The sequence below is a fragment of the Schistocerca americana genome, chromosome 3 (assembly GCF_021461395.2).
Source record: "Schistocerca americana isolate TAMUIC-IGC-003095 chromosome 3, iqSchAmer2.1, whole genome shotgun sequence".
NCBI classification, from domain to species: Eukaryota; Metazoa; Arthropoda; class Insecta; order Orthoptera; family Acrididae; genus Schistocerca; species Schistocerca americana.
The window spans coordinates 383,998,446-384,013,791 of NC_060121.1; the positions used below are offsets into that span (position 1 = coordinate 383,998,446).

A 15,346-nucleotide genomic window follows, 5' to 3' on the forward strand; every position below is an offset into this window, starting at 1 on the left:
GGTGAAAAAATAAGCTAAAGAAAGCAATTAAAGGTGCTGGTTTATTGAACTAATTCAACTGTTTCTCTTTCCTCTATTCTAGTTTATTCAATTACAAACAAGTACAGAGTGAGCACAAAGTCTTGCCCTGATTATAACAATTTATTACAGAATAACCTTTTGACATAATAATTTACATTTGATGCCGTTAGATAGGTTAGTGTTACTAGTTTTTTGTAAGAGCACTTATGTTAGTAAACCTCAACGTGTACTCCCTTATTGGCTCGGAGAATGTCGAGGTGGTATTCCATTTCCCGCCAGGTGTTTTATAACGTGTTCTGTAACAGTAACCACAGCAGCTTGTATCTTAGCCTTCAGTTCGACGACATCAGCAACTGGTGTGACAGGGACTCTGTCCTTGATATAACCCCAGAAAAAAAAAGGTCTGGCGTAATATGTCTGGAGAGAGGAGTAAAGTCCGGATCGGTGGATTCTTGGAACGGTCCAACACCCTGGCCACTCCGCTCTCCAGACATTACGCCCCTTGACTTATTTTTCTGGGGCTATATCAAGGGCAGAGTCTTCGTCACACCAGTTGCTGCCATCGACGAACTGAAGATTAGGATACAAGCTGCTGTGGGTACTGTGGCAGAACACATGTTATGAAACACCTGGCAGGAACTGGAATACCGCCTCGACATTCTCTGAGCTACCAAGTGAGCACACGTTTAGGTTTACTAATGTTGTTGTTGTTGTTGTTGTTGTTGTTGTCTTCAGTCCTAAGGTTGGTTTGATGCAGCTCTCCATGCTACTCTATCCTGTGCAAGCTTCTTCATCTCCCAGTACCTACTGCAGCCTACATCCTTCTGAATCTGCTTAGTGTATTCATCTCTTGGTCTTCCTCTAAGATTTGTACCCTCCACGCTGCCCTCCAATACTAAATTAGTGATCCCTCGATGTCTCAGAACATGTCCTACCAAACGATCCCTTCTTCTAGTCAAATTGTGCCACAAACTCCTCTTCTCCCCAATCCTATTCAATACCTCCTCATTAGTTATGTGATCTACCCATCTAATCTTCAGCATTCTTCTGTAGCACCACATTTCAAAAGCTTCTATTCTCTTCTTGTCTAAACTATTTATCGTCCATGTTTCACTTCCATACATGGCTGCACTCCATACAAATACTTTCAGAAACGACCTCCTGACACTTAAATCTATACTTGATGTTAACAAATTTCTCTTCTTCAGAAATGCTTTCCTTGCCATTGCCAGTCTACGTTTTATATCCTCTCTACTTCGACCATCATCAGTTATTTTGCTCCCCAAATAGCAAAACTCCTTTACTACTTTAAGTGTCTCATTTTCTAATCTAATACCCTCAGCATCACCTGACTTAATTCGATTACATTCCATTATCCTTGTTTTGCTTTTGTTGATGTTCATCTTATATCCTCCTTTCAAGACACTGTCCATTCCGTTCAACTGCTCTTCCAAGTTCTTTGCTGTCTCTGACAGAATTACAATGTCATCGGCGAATCTCAGAGTTTTTATTTCTTCTCCATGGACTTTAATACCTACTCCGAACTTTTCTTTTGTTTCCTTTATTGCGTGCTCAATATACAGATTGAATAGCATCGGGGAGAGGCTACAACCCTGTCTCACTCCCTTCCCAACCACTGCTTCCCTTTCATACCCCCGACTCTTATAACTGCAATCTGCTTTCTGTACAAATTGTAAATAGCCTTTCGTTCCCTGTATTTTACCCCTGCCACCTTCAAAATTTGAAAGAGAGTATTCCAGTCAACATTGTCAAAAGCTTTCTCTAAGTCTACAAATGCTAGAAATGTAGGTTTGCCTTTCCTTAATCTTTCTATTAAAATAAGTCGTAGGGTCAGTATTGCCTCACGTGTTCCAACATTTCTACGGAATCCAAACTGATCTTCCCCGAGGTCGGCTTCTATCAGTTTTTCCATTCGCCTGTAAAGAATTCGCGTTAGTATTTTGCAGCTGTGACTTATTAAACTGATAGTTCAGTAATTTTCACATCTGTCAACACCTGTTTTCATTGGGATTGGAATTATTATATTCTTCTTGAAGTCTGAGGGTATTTCGCCTGTCTCATACATCTTGATCACCAGATGGTAGAGTTTTGTCAGGACTGGCTCTCCCAAGGCTGTCAGTAGTTCTAATGGAATGTTGTCTACTCCCAGGGCCTTGTTTCGACTCAGGTCTTTCAGTGCTCTGTCAAACTCTTCATGCAGTATCATATCTCCCATTTCATCTTCATCCTCTTCCATTTCCATAATATTGTCCTCAAGTACATCGCCCTTGTATAGACCCTCTATATACTCCTTCCACCTTTCTGCTTTCCCTTCTTTGCTTAGAACTGGGTTTCCATCAAAGCTCTGATATTCATACAAGTGGTTCTCTTTTCTCCAAAGGTCTCTTTAATTTTCCTTACCTCTAGTGAGATAAGCCTCTACATCCTTACATTTGTCCTCTAGCCATCCCTGCTTAGCCATTTTGCACTTCCTGTCGATATCATTTTTGAGACGTTTGTATTCCTGTCAATTGTTCCCTTATGCTCTGCCTGAAACTCTGTACAACCTCTGGTTCTTTCAGTTTATCCAGGTCCCATCTCCTTAAGTTCCCACCTTTTTGCAGTTTCTTCAGTTTTAATCTACAGTTCATAACCAATAGATTGTGGTCAGAGTCCACATCTGCCTCTGGAAATGTCTTACAATTTAATACCTGGTTCCTAAATCTCTGTCTTACCATTATATAATCTATCTGATACCTTTTAGTATTTCCAGGGTTCTTCCATGTATACAACCTTCTTTCATGATTCTTAAACCAAGTGTTAGCTGTGATTAAGTTATGCTCTGCACAAAAGTCTACCAGACGGCTTCCTCTTTCATTTCTTACCGCCAATCCATATTCACCTACTATGTTTCCTTCTCTCCCTTTTCCTACGCTTGAATTCCAGTCACCCATGACTACTAAATTTTCATCTCCCTTCACTATCTAAATAATTTCTTTTATCTCATCATACATTTCATCAATTTCTTCATCATCTGCAGAGCTAGTTGGCATATAAACTTGTACTACTGTAGTAGGCGTGGGCTTCGTGTCTATCTTGGCCACAATAATGTGTTCACTATGCTGTTTGTAGTAGCTTACCCGTACTCCTATTTTTTTATTCATTATCAAACCTACTCCTGCATTACCCCTATTTGATTTTGTATTTATAACCCTGTATTCACATGACCAAAAGTCTTGTTCCTCCTGCCACTGAACTTCACTAATTCCCACTATATCTAACTTTAACTTATGTCAAACAGTTATTCTGTTATAAATTTTTATAATCAGGGCAAGAATTTGTGCTCACCCTGTAGATCAAATTATCACTCATCAAAAACAAGGAAAAAACACAAAGCTCATGTACTTAAAGACATTAAGCATTTCTTCATTTGTAAAAGTAAGTCTGTTTCTATTAGAAGATAGAATGTGTTTCTAGATGCTAAAGCTTCTTTCAACATCCACGTTCACTTGGAATGGCAACTCTACGGATGTGGTGAATTCCTCCATATGTGGATTCTTCTGAGGACTAAGACTCAGATTTGTCTTTGGGAAAGCCATCTAACTGCTCCCTCGTGGAAGTAAAAATACTCCATTGTTTTCCTTTTCCAGGATTTTTTTTTTCCCTAATCGTTTAATAGCTGCAGTGAGGTACTTGTAACTACGGATACAATAAACTTCTCTGTGCAAGTTATGTATTTTCTCAGGTAAGAGAATTGCTATGCCTTGGAAATTTCACCTGCACCTGCTGGATTCAAAGAAAGCACAATTTCTCTAATTTTATCAAAATTCTCACACAACATAGCAGCACACTCAATCGAAGATCCTAAGTGAGTAATGATCGGGAAATTTGGAAGGGGCAGGCTGGTGGTTTCCCTGTAGGCACAACATGACTCAGAGCTTTCAGTAAAGTCTTCTTCAGGGCAGAGATGAATTGCTTTGCAATGTCGTATTTGTTTGTTATGGATTCACAAACCCTGTGAAGGGAGTGAACCAAGCATTTTGCATGATTCAAATTGGGAAATAAAGGTTTCAGTTGGTTAACAGCTGAAACCATGTATGGAGTCTGGTCCGAAACCACAAGAAGTAGTTTTTCAGATTTGATACCAGTAGGCCAGAGTTTCTGGCAGAAGTCCATAATTGATTGCATTACTGTACTAGCATTGGCTTTCTGCAGCGCATACAGTTTTAACAATATGGTCTTAACTTTGTTCCATGCTAAGGGAAAAACTAAAATGTTCCATTGAGTCTATGGTTTCATCCACAGTGATTCCCATGTCTGACACTTTCTCCTTGATTCTTTTTATGGTTCCCTGGTAAACAGGCTCCATGTAGTTTTTTATTCAATTATTCTCATCAGGCATTGACATCTTTGTATATTTTTCAAGAAAACCCTTGAAGGCTGGGTGGTTCACCTTGTTGAGTGGAAATGCTACTTTGTAATAGCTGCACACAAATCAATGTTTAATTCCTTCAAATTTTGGCTTTTTGCAAACTTTGTTGACACCCATTTCATAATAGTGTGTGCCGTGATTTGTTTGAGCTGAAGAGTCTTAGTGATTTGATGCTTAGAGCTGGAAATATGTTTTTTGATGTAGTCTCACTGGTGTTTTTCATCTGACAAAATTCCTGTAGTACTTTGCATAACAGTTTCATCAGTGTCTATGAAATTTTGTTTGAATTCCTGAGCCAGAACAATAAATCTGGCACTGGACACCTTTGGCATGGTAAAATCTCGTCGTACATTTGTTTTGTAATGTATCAAAGAGCTAAAACCAGTTCACTTGCTAACTCAATGCAACTGCCACACAACACTCTTGCACCCAGTACTTAGTACTTCCATGTCGTTCTTATCTGTGCATTGTTTCTTCCGGACTAGTCCCTTTAACTTCTGCCTACTCTTCATTATTACTAAATTGTGATCTGAGTCTATACCTGTTCATGGTATGCCTCACAATCCAGTATCTGATTTTTATATAAAAAATCATCTTCTGCATGAGTCTTTGGCATGTATACCTGAACTATTGTTGTCGGTGTTGTTTTGCTGTCGCTTCTAATGAGAAAACCCTATCACTGAACTGTTCACAGTAACTCACTCCCCGCTTTACCTCCCTTGTACCATTATCTGCTGCTGCTGCTGCTGCTGCTGATAATTACACTGGACTCATCTGACCAGAAATGCTTGCCTTCTTTCCATTTCACCATTGACCCCCACTGAATTTAGATTGAGCCACAGCATCTTCCTTTTCATTTTTTCTACCTTCGCTATCACGTTCAAACTTCTGACATCCCACATACTGACACATTGAACATTACCATTTGGAAGGTTATTTAATCTTTTTCTCATGGTCTCCTTGGCAGTGCCCTCCTGGAGATCTGAATGGGGAACTAATCCAGAATATTTGGCAGTGGAGAGATCTTGACACTTTCTCAGCTACAAGCCACCTGTCACGTGGATACACATTATGTGTCTTTAATGGAGTGGTTCCCATTGACTTCTACTACCTCATGTTGTTGCTCATTGCTGATTCTTCTGTCTTTTTGGAGCAGTTTCCCACCTGTAGAGCAAGAGAGTGCCCTGAACCTTTGTCCACTAATCTGTCCTTTTTGACAAGGCCGTTGGCAGAATGAGGGTGACTTCTTATGCTGGAAACCTTTGGCAACCATTGTTGATAATTTTTATTCAAAACTTAAGCAGTGGCCAGGGACCCAGGTTGTTTTGATTACTAGTCAAAGATGCTATACCTAGGTGACAGGTGCATGTTGTAGGCAATAAAACACTATCTAACTGATGAAACAATTAACAACTGCAAAATTGAATTACAATTTTCAATGAAAAAACCTTTCTGATAATACGTATATTGTCATTCAAGTCAGCAATTGTTGACAATAGCAAACTGCAACTCAAATACCTTTTTAATTATGACAACAGCAAGATTGTGAAGGGGAGTTCTACCAAAGAGTAATTGACCCCTCCTGCATTTCGAGGTATACTTCATGAAATTTCCACAAAAATGTGAAAATTCAGCAAATTGCAGTACACTCTTGTCAAAAGTAGAAAAGATGAGGAACAGTTACAAGATGTTAAAAACTACTAATTTTGTTATTTCGGAAATAAAAGTTGAAAGTTGGCTTTTGACCCCTCTCATTGTTCTTCCATTAAGGTGTTTTTATTGATTTGCTTTCTGTAGGTTGATTATAATTGAAACCAGAGAAATATGAGTCATTAGTTTTTCATTTCATTTGGTTTTAGGCCGTAAAGTGGGTGCTATCTAAGCACTGAAGGGTTCATTGAGCCTTGAAGATAGAGATAATATTGCTGCTATAAAATGATATTGAAATAATCTGTTAAATTACAGGTAGACAGAATAGCTGGCATTTTCAGGAAGTGAAATTCTGATTACTTTCATAGAAATAGAAAAAACTTTCTAGCTATCGGGATTCTCAGTTCCTTCCTCAGGGAGGATGGAGTGATATAAAGAGGAATTTTGGAAAAGAGGAGCAGTTTCACTCAGACTCCAGGATTTGAGCATCTAATTTTTTGTGATGTACATACGAAACTCCTATTCATCCTTTCCAATGCTACCCAGTATATCCCACTGTCCTCCCTGAGGACGGAGCTAATAGTTCCCAAAGCTAGAAAGTATTTCTACTTTTATATGTGTATGTTTTCAGTGCTTGTAAGTCCATCTCATGAATGTAAATACTAGTCAGCCACTAGGTGTATCTGTAACATTACAGTTTTCTTTAGTGAGATTTGTTGTTGAAGTTATCTAACGTATATACTTGTGGTAGCAGGTGACAACGCATTTCTAAATTTCAGGTGCAGTTGCGGAATGAACCAATGTAAAAGTGTCTAATCATGAGTCATAAAGTGTAAGTAAGGTTGCAAGAAGTTGAATTATTGTAGATTTGTTGTGAATTGCAGATGTAGCAAAGCTGGTAGAACTGTATTGTGCACAGTTACAATTCATGAAGCTTTACTTCACCTTATTATCTGATAGCATATACTTCTTTTGAGAAAGTAAATATTTACAGGAAAGTGCAGCAGGAATACATCATGGCTGTTGGCAAGAGTATCTGTGATTAGATGAGCATTGTTTGAAATTAACATCAGTTACTCCCAGATGCTTGATGTTGTAAAGAATGAATAAATGCTGTTAATTGCATAGCATCCTCTTGAATCCATGTCAAAACTTGTTCTGATTTCATGGAAACAAGACCAGCTAGTTTTTAACAGAGTGGAACAACACAGGCATTGAAGTTGGATGATGATTATTATTAATGGTTTCGCCTAACAGTGGTGGTTACCTCATTAGGCATTCTTCTGTTAATTTCTCATGACATATTCACAAAAGCGTTTCAACTGTAGTAACTGGATTCAACCAGCCATTAGTAATAAACAGATTAAAAACACACAAGTATACTTGTGGTGACAGTGCAGTTGGAACATGTCATCACTTGGAGTGTGTGCTTTTAGTCTGATATGGCCACTGGCTGATCAAATGGTTGCTGCATTGTGAAGTGCTGATTGTTCTATAAGAAAATAATAAAAGATTACCAATGATGCAATCTGTATACTTTGTTGCATCAGATGTCTATAAACACTAAGTAGAGCAAGAAATGAATTGAAGTTTGTCTTGGGAATGGCTTTCGACTTGGGTAGTTCGTGCAGCAGTGTTGACCATAGTGCTGTGGTGGTATAATGATCAGCATTACTGCCTAGTAAGCAAGACGACCTGGGTTCTAGTCCCAGTCGTGGGACAAATTTTAATTCATTTCTTCAGCTTCCAGTATTATCGTAGAAACTTTCAGGTGTTATTATTGTATCACACATTTGGTTTTTGGTGATTTTCTTAATAGTGGTGACCATTCTCTTATTCCTGTTTTTTGATTTAGCTTTCACTTAAGTAAGTAGGTAGCTTACAGAGTAGTGCTTTTAGTTTTCTTTTATTTATTTAAAAAATTTCATTTGATTTGGATTAATGATTAATTTAAATTATGTTTTTTAAGGGAGAAATACAAGGAGTTCTGTTGAAAGCATTTTAAAACTAGACTTGCAATGCCTGACTTGCTATGCCTCTTTATATTTTCCCTTGTGAGTTAAACCTTTTCTGAATAAATCTGATTTCCTTTGGGTCGGTTTACACTCCAGTGAATGTGTGTTGGTGTCATTGTTCAAGGTCTCTGGTTATGTTATCATCCCCAGATGCAGTGAGAACTTTTCACATAACAACACTCTAGCATCACTTCTCTGTTTGAGGAGCTGATTAATTATTTATGTTGGGCCATTCCACGTTAACTCATCTAGGCCTCCTTGTTTGACCATCACTGATTTTGTTGAAATTTTATGTGAACATTCATACATCTCCCCAATGAACATTGGTAAAATTCAATGGCCATCAAAGCAATACTGGCATCGATACAGTCACTTGCTGAACACCAGGCATGACTTTGTGCAGAGTGAGTGTGAATCCCTGGAAACTTTGAGCTGTTATATCTCAGCCATTATTTTGTTGAAAGAACTGACATTTGACTGTCGTACACAACTTTTTGTGCCCTCTTAAGAATAGCAATGAATTTTATGAACCACATAGAGCCAGAAAATTTTTAGGCAAGTCTCTTGAAAAAACTAGCACCAGAAACAATTGCAAAGTTTGGCTTCTTTTATCTCAGGGACTAAAGGTATGAAAAATGTGTAACTCGATGTGTAGTAACCTAAGAATACAAGTCTCAAATTTAAAGTTTCATCTACGTACCACTTTGTAATACTGAATGAAGAAAGTGTAAATGTGAAGATTGTGCAAAAATTACAAAAATTAGGTACTTTTGACCCGATTTTGCAAACAACTATGTTCTGTAATACTTCCCAAGCTGTACTCATTACAAAATGAAGGTTTTAACCGCAATAAACGTTTATTCGGTTATCCAACATATGCAGACAATTCTAGATGATTTGAATCAAATTTGGACATGAATAGTAAATTTTTTATTCATCTATCTCATAAAATCAGGCTGATAATGAAATTTAATATGCAATAGGTCTGTAGTGCAAGGATGTGGAGTACAAAATTTCATTCACCTACAGTTTTCCAGTAATCTACAGATTCATTGTAAAGTATACTCAGCTCTTCTTTTGCAACTACCATTGTGTTTTAAAGCTTCAAAACCAGTCTCACACAAAATCATGAAACCACTGTTTTAAGACCCTTCCCCCCAAATCCCCAGAACAGTGAGTTTAATTTCCAAAATGGGCTGACAAAGCTACCTAAATCGAGCAAAATAGTTGGAAAAACCGTGTTGCAAATAAAGTTTTAACTTTGTCTTCTCACATTTCATTGATTAAAGACATGATAAGTATGAAACATTGGACACAACTTAACATAAAATTTTCCTATACAAAATATCATTCACATGTCGCTTTCCAAATGTCAACAGAACTGGTTAAACTTGGTTCTGTAAAAATTACGAAAGTTGATCGCACTCATTTTGCTTTTAGAAAATCTGTGTTTGGTTGCTCATTTCAAACTATAAGTCACTTCAAACTAATTGCAGATAGAAAGAGCATATTTTCAAGCATTCTGAAAGTCACATTTGATTTTCTAATATGCACTAACAGGACCTGAAAATGATGACAAAATTGGAAGGAATGTAGTGTGGTGGTATCAGGCCACATTGCACCAACATATTGTCTATGTCTCATAGCATGTGCTTCTTATTTTTAAATTGAGCAGTAGTATCTTACTGCGTAGCATTGGTCCATGGTGGCATTGTAAACACCAGTTCAAAAACGTGCACTTGCAACCAACCCTATCTCCATAGGGCTCACTTCCGATAGCTATGCAGTACCAGCAGCAGGCGCATTTCGTCATCCAGGTTCCCAAACCCATAATTTGGTTTCTTAAATTAAGTCCAGAAGCCTTGTGGTGGTGCCTGTCTGCTTACAAAGCCATTGGCTGAGTACCTTATCTCTGATTCTCAAATCTGTGCAAGTATTCCACATATGTGTCAACAAAAAAGTAATATCAATTTGGATTTTAGACTTTTCAATGTTGCAGTTTAATTTTTCGAAAATTTTGAACCAATTAGTAACTGCAGTTCATTTCTTGGAAACTGATACTATTGGCCAGATGTTGATATTGAAGGGACAGAGAATGTTTATAGAGTTGTTCTGGTATCCAATAAGCATCCTGTCATTTGGGCCAATAAAATGAATAAGTTGGGCAATGAGGATGTATAAATTTTATCAGTGTATCATTGTGTTCAGTTGATATTTCAGTAATGTTGCTGATCCTCCATGCCTATACATACATACAACATAATGACAAGGTGACAACTTCAGTTTCAGACTTGGGTCATGAGAAATTTGGCTGATACAAACTGAGCTCAAGTCAAGTGGTACAAACTAATGTTCTCTCTTACTGGCAACCATGAACTTTCTCACCATCTTTCTTTTTGTAACTTTTTGCTTTCTTCGATTTCTTGTTTTGGAATGTAAGTATATATGTTTGATGCCATCTATATCATGGTCGCAAAAGTTGAATAGACCTTTTGGCATCAGTATTTGATTTGATGATGGCCGTCGTAGGCTCAAGCGAATAGCCAATTGTTCAGTCGTGTTGTCAGTCCCATCACACAGAGAGTTTCTGTCTCCGGTGCCAAAACAGTTCCATTCTAGATCAGTGTTTTTGTGGCTACTCCGATTGGCAAAGTTTGTATAATTTTTATATTATGGAGCTGGGCCATCACTGAAGTAATATATTTTGACAATCTTTGTTCCAATCGACAAAAGTTGATCAATATTTAATAAACACATGTTGTGTTGTTGTTGTGGTCTTCAGTCCTGAGACTGGTTTGATGCAGCTCTCCATGCTACTCTATCCTGTGCAAGCTTCTTCATCTCCCAGTACCTACTGCAACCTACATCCTTCTGAATCTGCTTAGTGTATTCATCTCTTGGTCTCCCTCTACGATTTTTACCCTCCACGCTGCCCTCCAATACTAAATTGGTGATCATCCCTTGATGCCTCAGAACATGTCCTACCAACCGATCCCTTCTTCTAGTCAAGTTGTGCCACAAACTCCTCTTCTCCCCAATCATATTCAATACCTCCTCATTAGTTATGTGATCTACCCATCTAATTTTCAGCATTCTTCTGTAGCACCACATTTCGAAAGCTTCTTTTCTCTTCTTGTCTAAACTATTTATTGTCCATGTTTCACTTCCATACATGGCTGCACTCCATACAAATACTTTCAGAAATGACTTCCTGGCACTTAAATCTATATTCGATGTTAACAAATTTCTCTTCAGAAACGCTTTCCTTCCCATTGCCAGTCTACATTTTATATCCCCTCTACTTCGACCATCATCAGTTATTTTGCTCCCCAAATAGCAAAACTCCTTTACTACTTTAAGTGTCTCATTTCCTAATCTAATACCCTCAATATCACCCGACTTAATTCGACTACATTCCGTTATCCTCGTTTTGCTTTTGTTGATGTTCATCTTATATCCTCCCTTCAAGACACTCTCAATTCTGTTCAACTGCTCTTTCAAGTCCTTTGCTGTCTCTGACAGAATTACAATGTCATTGGCGAACCTCAAAGTTTTTATTTCTTCTCCATGGATTTTAATACCGACTCCGAATTTTTCTTTTGTTTCCTTCACTGCTTGCTCAATATACAGATTGAATAACATCGGGGAGAGGCTACAACCCTGTCTCACATGTACAAATACCGTATCATATTGCCAGTTGTTTGAAATAATGCAACAACTAACAGTGTCCAACATGCCCTCTTTGAAAGAACAGGCTACTGAAGCATGTAATGTAACTTGTGAATTTTCCCAGTGAATCCCTGAGCAGTGTCTTTAACGACAAACAAATATTTTTTATCAAAGCAAATCGGAGCAGTCAACTCAGTTTCTCTTAAGTCACCCTTCAACAACTTCAAATACTGACTGGTGTTTTGGCAGACAATTGTGACTAGTCAGCTTTCAAATTGTGGTGATTTTTTTTTTTTTTTTTTTTAGTAAAGATGTCAACTGTTAATAAACCTGTTTCCAATGTCTCACGATCAGTGTGAACCCACTTTTTGAATTCTGTTGATTATTCTGGATCCCATTCATTAAATACTTTTTCCAAGTGTGCCATTACTGCTTCTTCAGCAGGACAATTTTGCTATCTTTGTAACACACAGCCCTTTGAATACAAATTACATATGGTCTTTCCTCTCAGTTGTTTGTAATACTCTTTGCTATTAGTAACTTGGAGCATGAGCTTTACCATTCTGGTGTATAGTGCAAATGCAAAAATATGTACAAGAACCACCAATGATGACTTTGGTCTGAGGTCACAAAATTTTGAAAAGCCAATTTCAGGTCCAAATGTATTACGTTACATTGCACACAGCTCCTTCCGATTACACAACAGCAGTCACTTTTGTATGTGTTTTGGAACCACTTAGCCGAACTGACACACCTTCCTCCTTACCTGGACACATCCTACTGAATTCATACTCTTCGTAAAAGTTTTCAACTCGATCAGTAACCATTTTGCCAGGCTTTTGCTGTCTTTTGCATGCATCTGGTATAACACAAATGCCTTTCTCTCTCTTTAGCTATCAGGCTGACTTGACAGTGTGCTGTGAAACGCCGAACTTTGCTACTGTTTTCTATATTGACCCAAATTTTTGTAGCCACAGTCAGTAGTTGAAATTTTCTTGCCCTGTTGGGTATACCAATTTCCTTTCTTAGTTCCTCAGTGAGATCAACATAATCTTTACATAAGTTACAACATTTTTTGGATTGGCTTGGTTGGCTTTTTCCTGCAGAAAATCTAACAGCAGATGTGATCTCGCCTGCAATTGGACATTGCACATGTTAGTTTCCTTTTTACGTAGCTATGTTTGTCTCTAGCAGTTAACCTCTGAATTTTCAGTGAAGTAGTGCCTGGAGAAGTTAAACTTTGATTTAGTGTTCCCAAAGTATCCATTTGTAATTCATCTGAAGATAGAAAATCTGAATGTTGAACTGTAATTTGAATGTGTGTGCTTTGCATCTTGTGTTAATTTTGTTTCCAGGTATAATATTTCTTTTTGCACGATTTTTGAAACGATTGCCCATGGTAAGATCTACATTTGACAATGTAGTTTTTCTTCCCAAATGGAGTGTAACAGCATTTTTGTGCTATTTCTTGCATGTTGAGGCATTTTTCTTTGTGATGTGGTCATTACCTGCAACCTGGACCTCTCATTATAGAGCCATAAGTAAATTTTGCTCCACTGACCATCTGTCTACAGACTCTAGCCGAATTTTCTTTGAATAAAATTTGTATTGTGGCATTTTGATGGTATTTTTTCCAATCCAAAGATCGTCAGTCATCAAAACACTGGCATGTTACTGGAAAGTGATTCTACTGAGTTTTACTTAACCTTGCAAGGATCTAAGCAACGAGCACACCAGTGCAGACTGCGCTGAGCGTTAGACTTGAAGAGTACACTGTGTGTACTATTCTCTCTGTTAAACAAATAGTGAAACACAGTGCATTTTATGCTGAATCTTGTTAGTCCATAGGGGGAATACAGACTTTCTACAATAAGCAGAGGCTGTTTTTGTGGGCTAGTGGGCAGTCTTGTGTCAGGGGATGGGGGTGCATATCTGCAAACTGGGGGAGGCCAAAGATTTAGTCAGCATAAGGTAGCAGGAAGGGTTGGCCACAGGACCTTGGTTCTGCAACTGAGTCTATGTTCATTGCTGGAAGACTTCAGCCATTTCTGCAAGAGGTGGTTCGCGATGTACAATCATGACATAAAATGTAAACATGTCACAGTGGACCAACATCAGATAGTGAGATATTACTTGTCGATATACAAATAAAAAATATGTCCAACAAAACACAGGCCACAGTTTGTTGAAATGTAGCTTCTTGCCATAATACGTTCCTTCAAATTAGTCCGTCATTTTCAGGTATTGTTAGCACATGTTGGAAAATTGGACATGATTTTCTGGATGCTTGAAAACATGTTCTTTCCAACTGTGATTACTGTGATTACTGTGAAATCAGTTATGGAAATTAGAATTTATGAAAGTAGATTGAGTGTGTTCAATTTTAGTGATTTTTACGAAAATCAAATTTGAACTGATTTTGTAGAAATTTAGAAAGCATTATGTGCATGATATTTCATATTTGGAAAACCCTATGTTGCTAAGTTATGTCCAGGTTTTATGTTTATCATGCCTTTAATCAGTGAGATATAAGAGGCCAAAGTTAAAGCTTTATTCACAACATAATTTTTCCCGTTAGTTCGCTTTGATTTATGTGGCACTAGCTTTGTGCCTGCTGCTTCACTTGCCCAGACTATATGGTCTGCACAGATTTCTATTTTTTTTAAATTGAATTTGTATGTTGTTGTGTCCACTGCTTATGTGTTAATCTACAAACTGTGCAAGCAGTGTACACAATTAAAGCTCCAGACAGGATATTAAAATTTAATAAAGCAATTCTTTGTACAAGATTTCCAGATTTAAAAAGGAAAAATTTAATTGAATTTATATATTCTTACGCACGGTGTTCTTATACAAATCAGTGGTCTATAAACAGTGTAGCTGGTCATCTCAAACAGATACCCTGTACATGGAATAGCATTTAAACATGATATCTATTTTACATTCAATAATGATTAGTTTGCACAGTAATTACAATAAAAATAATTTTATAAACATGTGGTAGGCTTATTGAAAAATTAATGTATTAAGACCCGCTTCTTTTCTATGCAATTTTAACGAAACCAATGTATCACGGAGACTGTTAAATAGCATTCTTTGTTTAAGGTCGCTAATTGCAACACCTTCAAAACTTCCCACATTTGCTGGTAATGTCATAGAAGCATTGTCTCTTTCCATTTTTTTTTTGTTGATCCTGCCAGTTCATGTGATGATGTTTCCATAGAAACTTTTGTCCCCTAGCGTGTACTTCTTCATTTATAATGAAGAAGTCAGATATCAGTTTTCGTTGATTAAGCTTTAAAAATGTTGTAATATTATGAAATATTATAAATACTTCCATCTCCTGTTTCACCCTGCTTGCAGTTGAATTTTCAAAAATGCTGAAGTAGGTAATTTTTTTCCTTTTCTTTCTTTCTTTCTTCCCTGACTGAGAAACCAAATAACAATTTTTCATAGTTATAGCTTCAAAATTGCTCCAGTAGAGACATATTTTCAAAAACCCTTTCATCCCCTTGGAGGTGGGATTTCGAAAAATCCCTTCATAAACAATGCCTCCTGG

The 15,346-nt window shown here is 37.5% G+C and overlaps 1 protein-coding gene across 2 annotated transcripts in view; it reads left to right on the top strand.

Annotated features, from left to right (window-relative positions):
• LOC124605179 overlaps positions 1–15,346 on the top strand; it is a 76,492-nt gene that overhangs the window by 50,066 nt on the left and 11,080 nt on the right. The window contains exon 1 of one of the 2 annotated variants that reach the window (XM_047136691.1): positions 6,907–6,935. The exons of the other annotated variant lie outside the window; for it this stretch is intronic. Within the exon in view, the coding sequence (XP_046992647.1) occupies positions 6,922–6,935 (14 nt within the window). The 5' untranslated portion in view covers positions 6,907–6,921. Of the gene's footprint in view, positions 1–6,906; positions 6,936–15,346 lie in introns of those variants that run through there. 2 annotated transcript variants of the gene reach the window in all.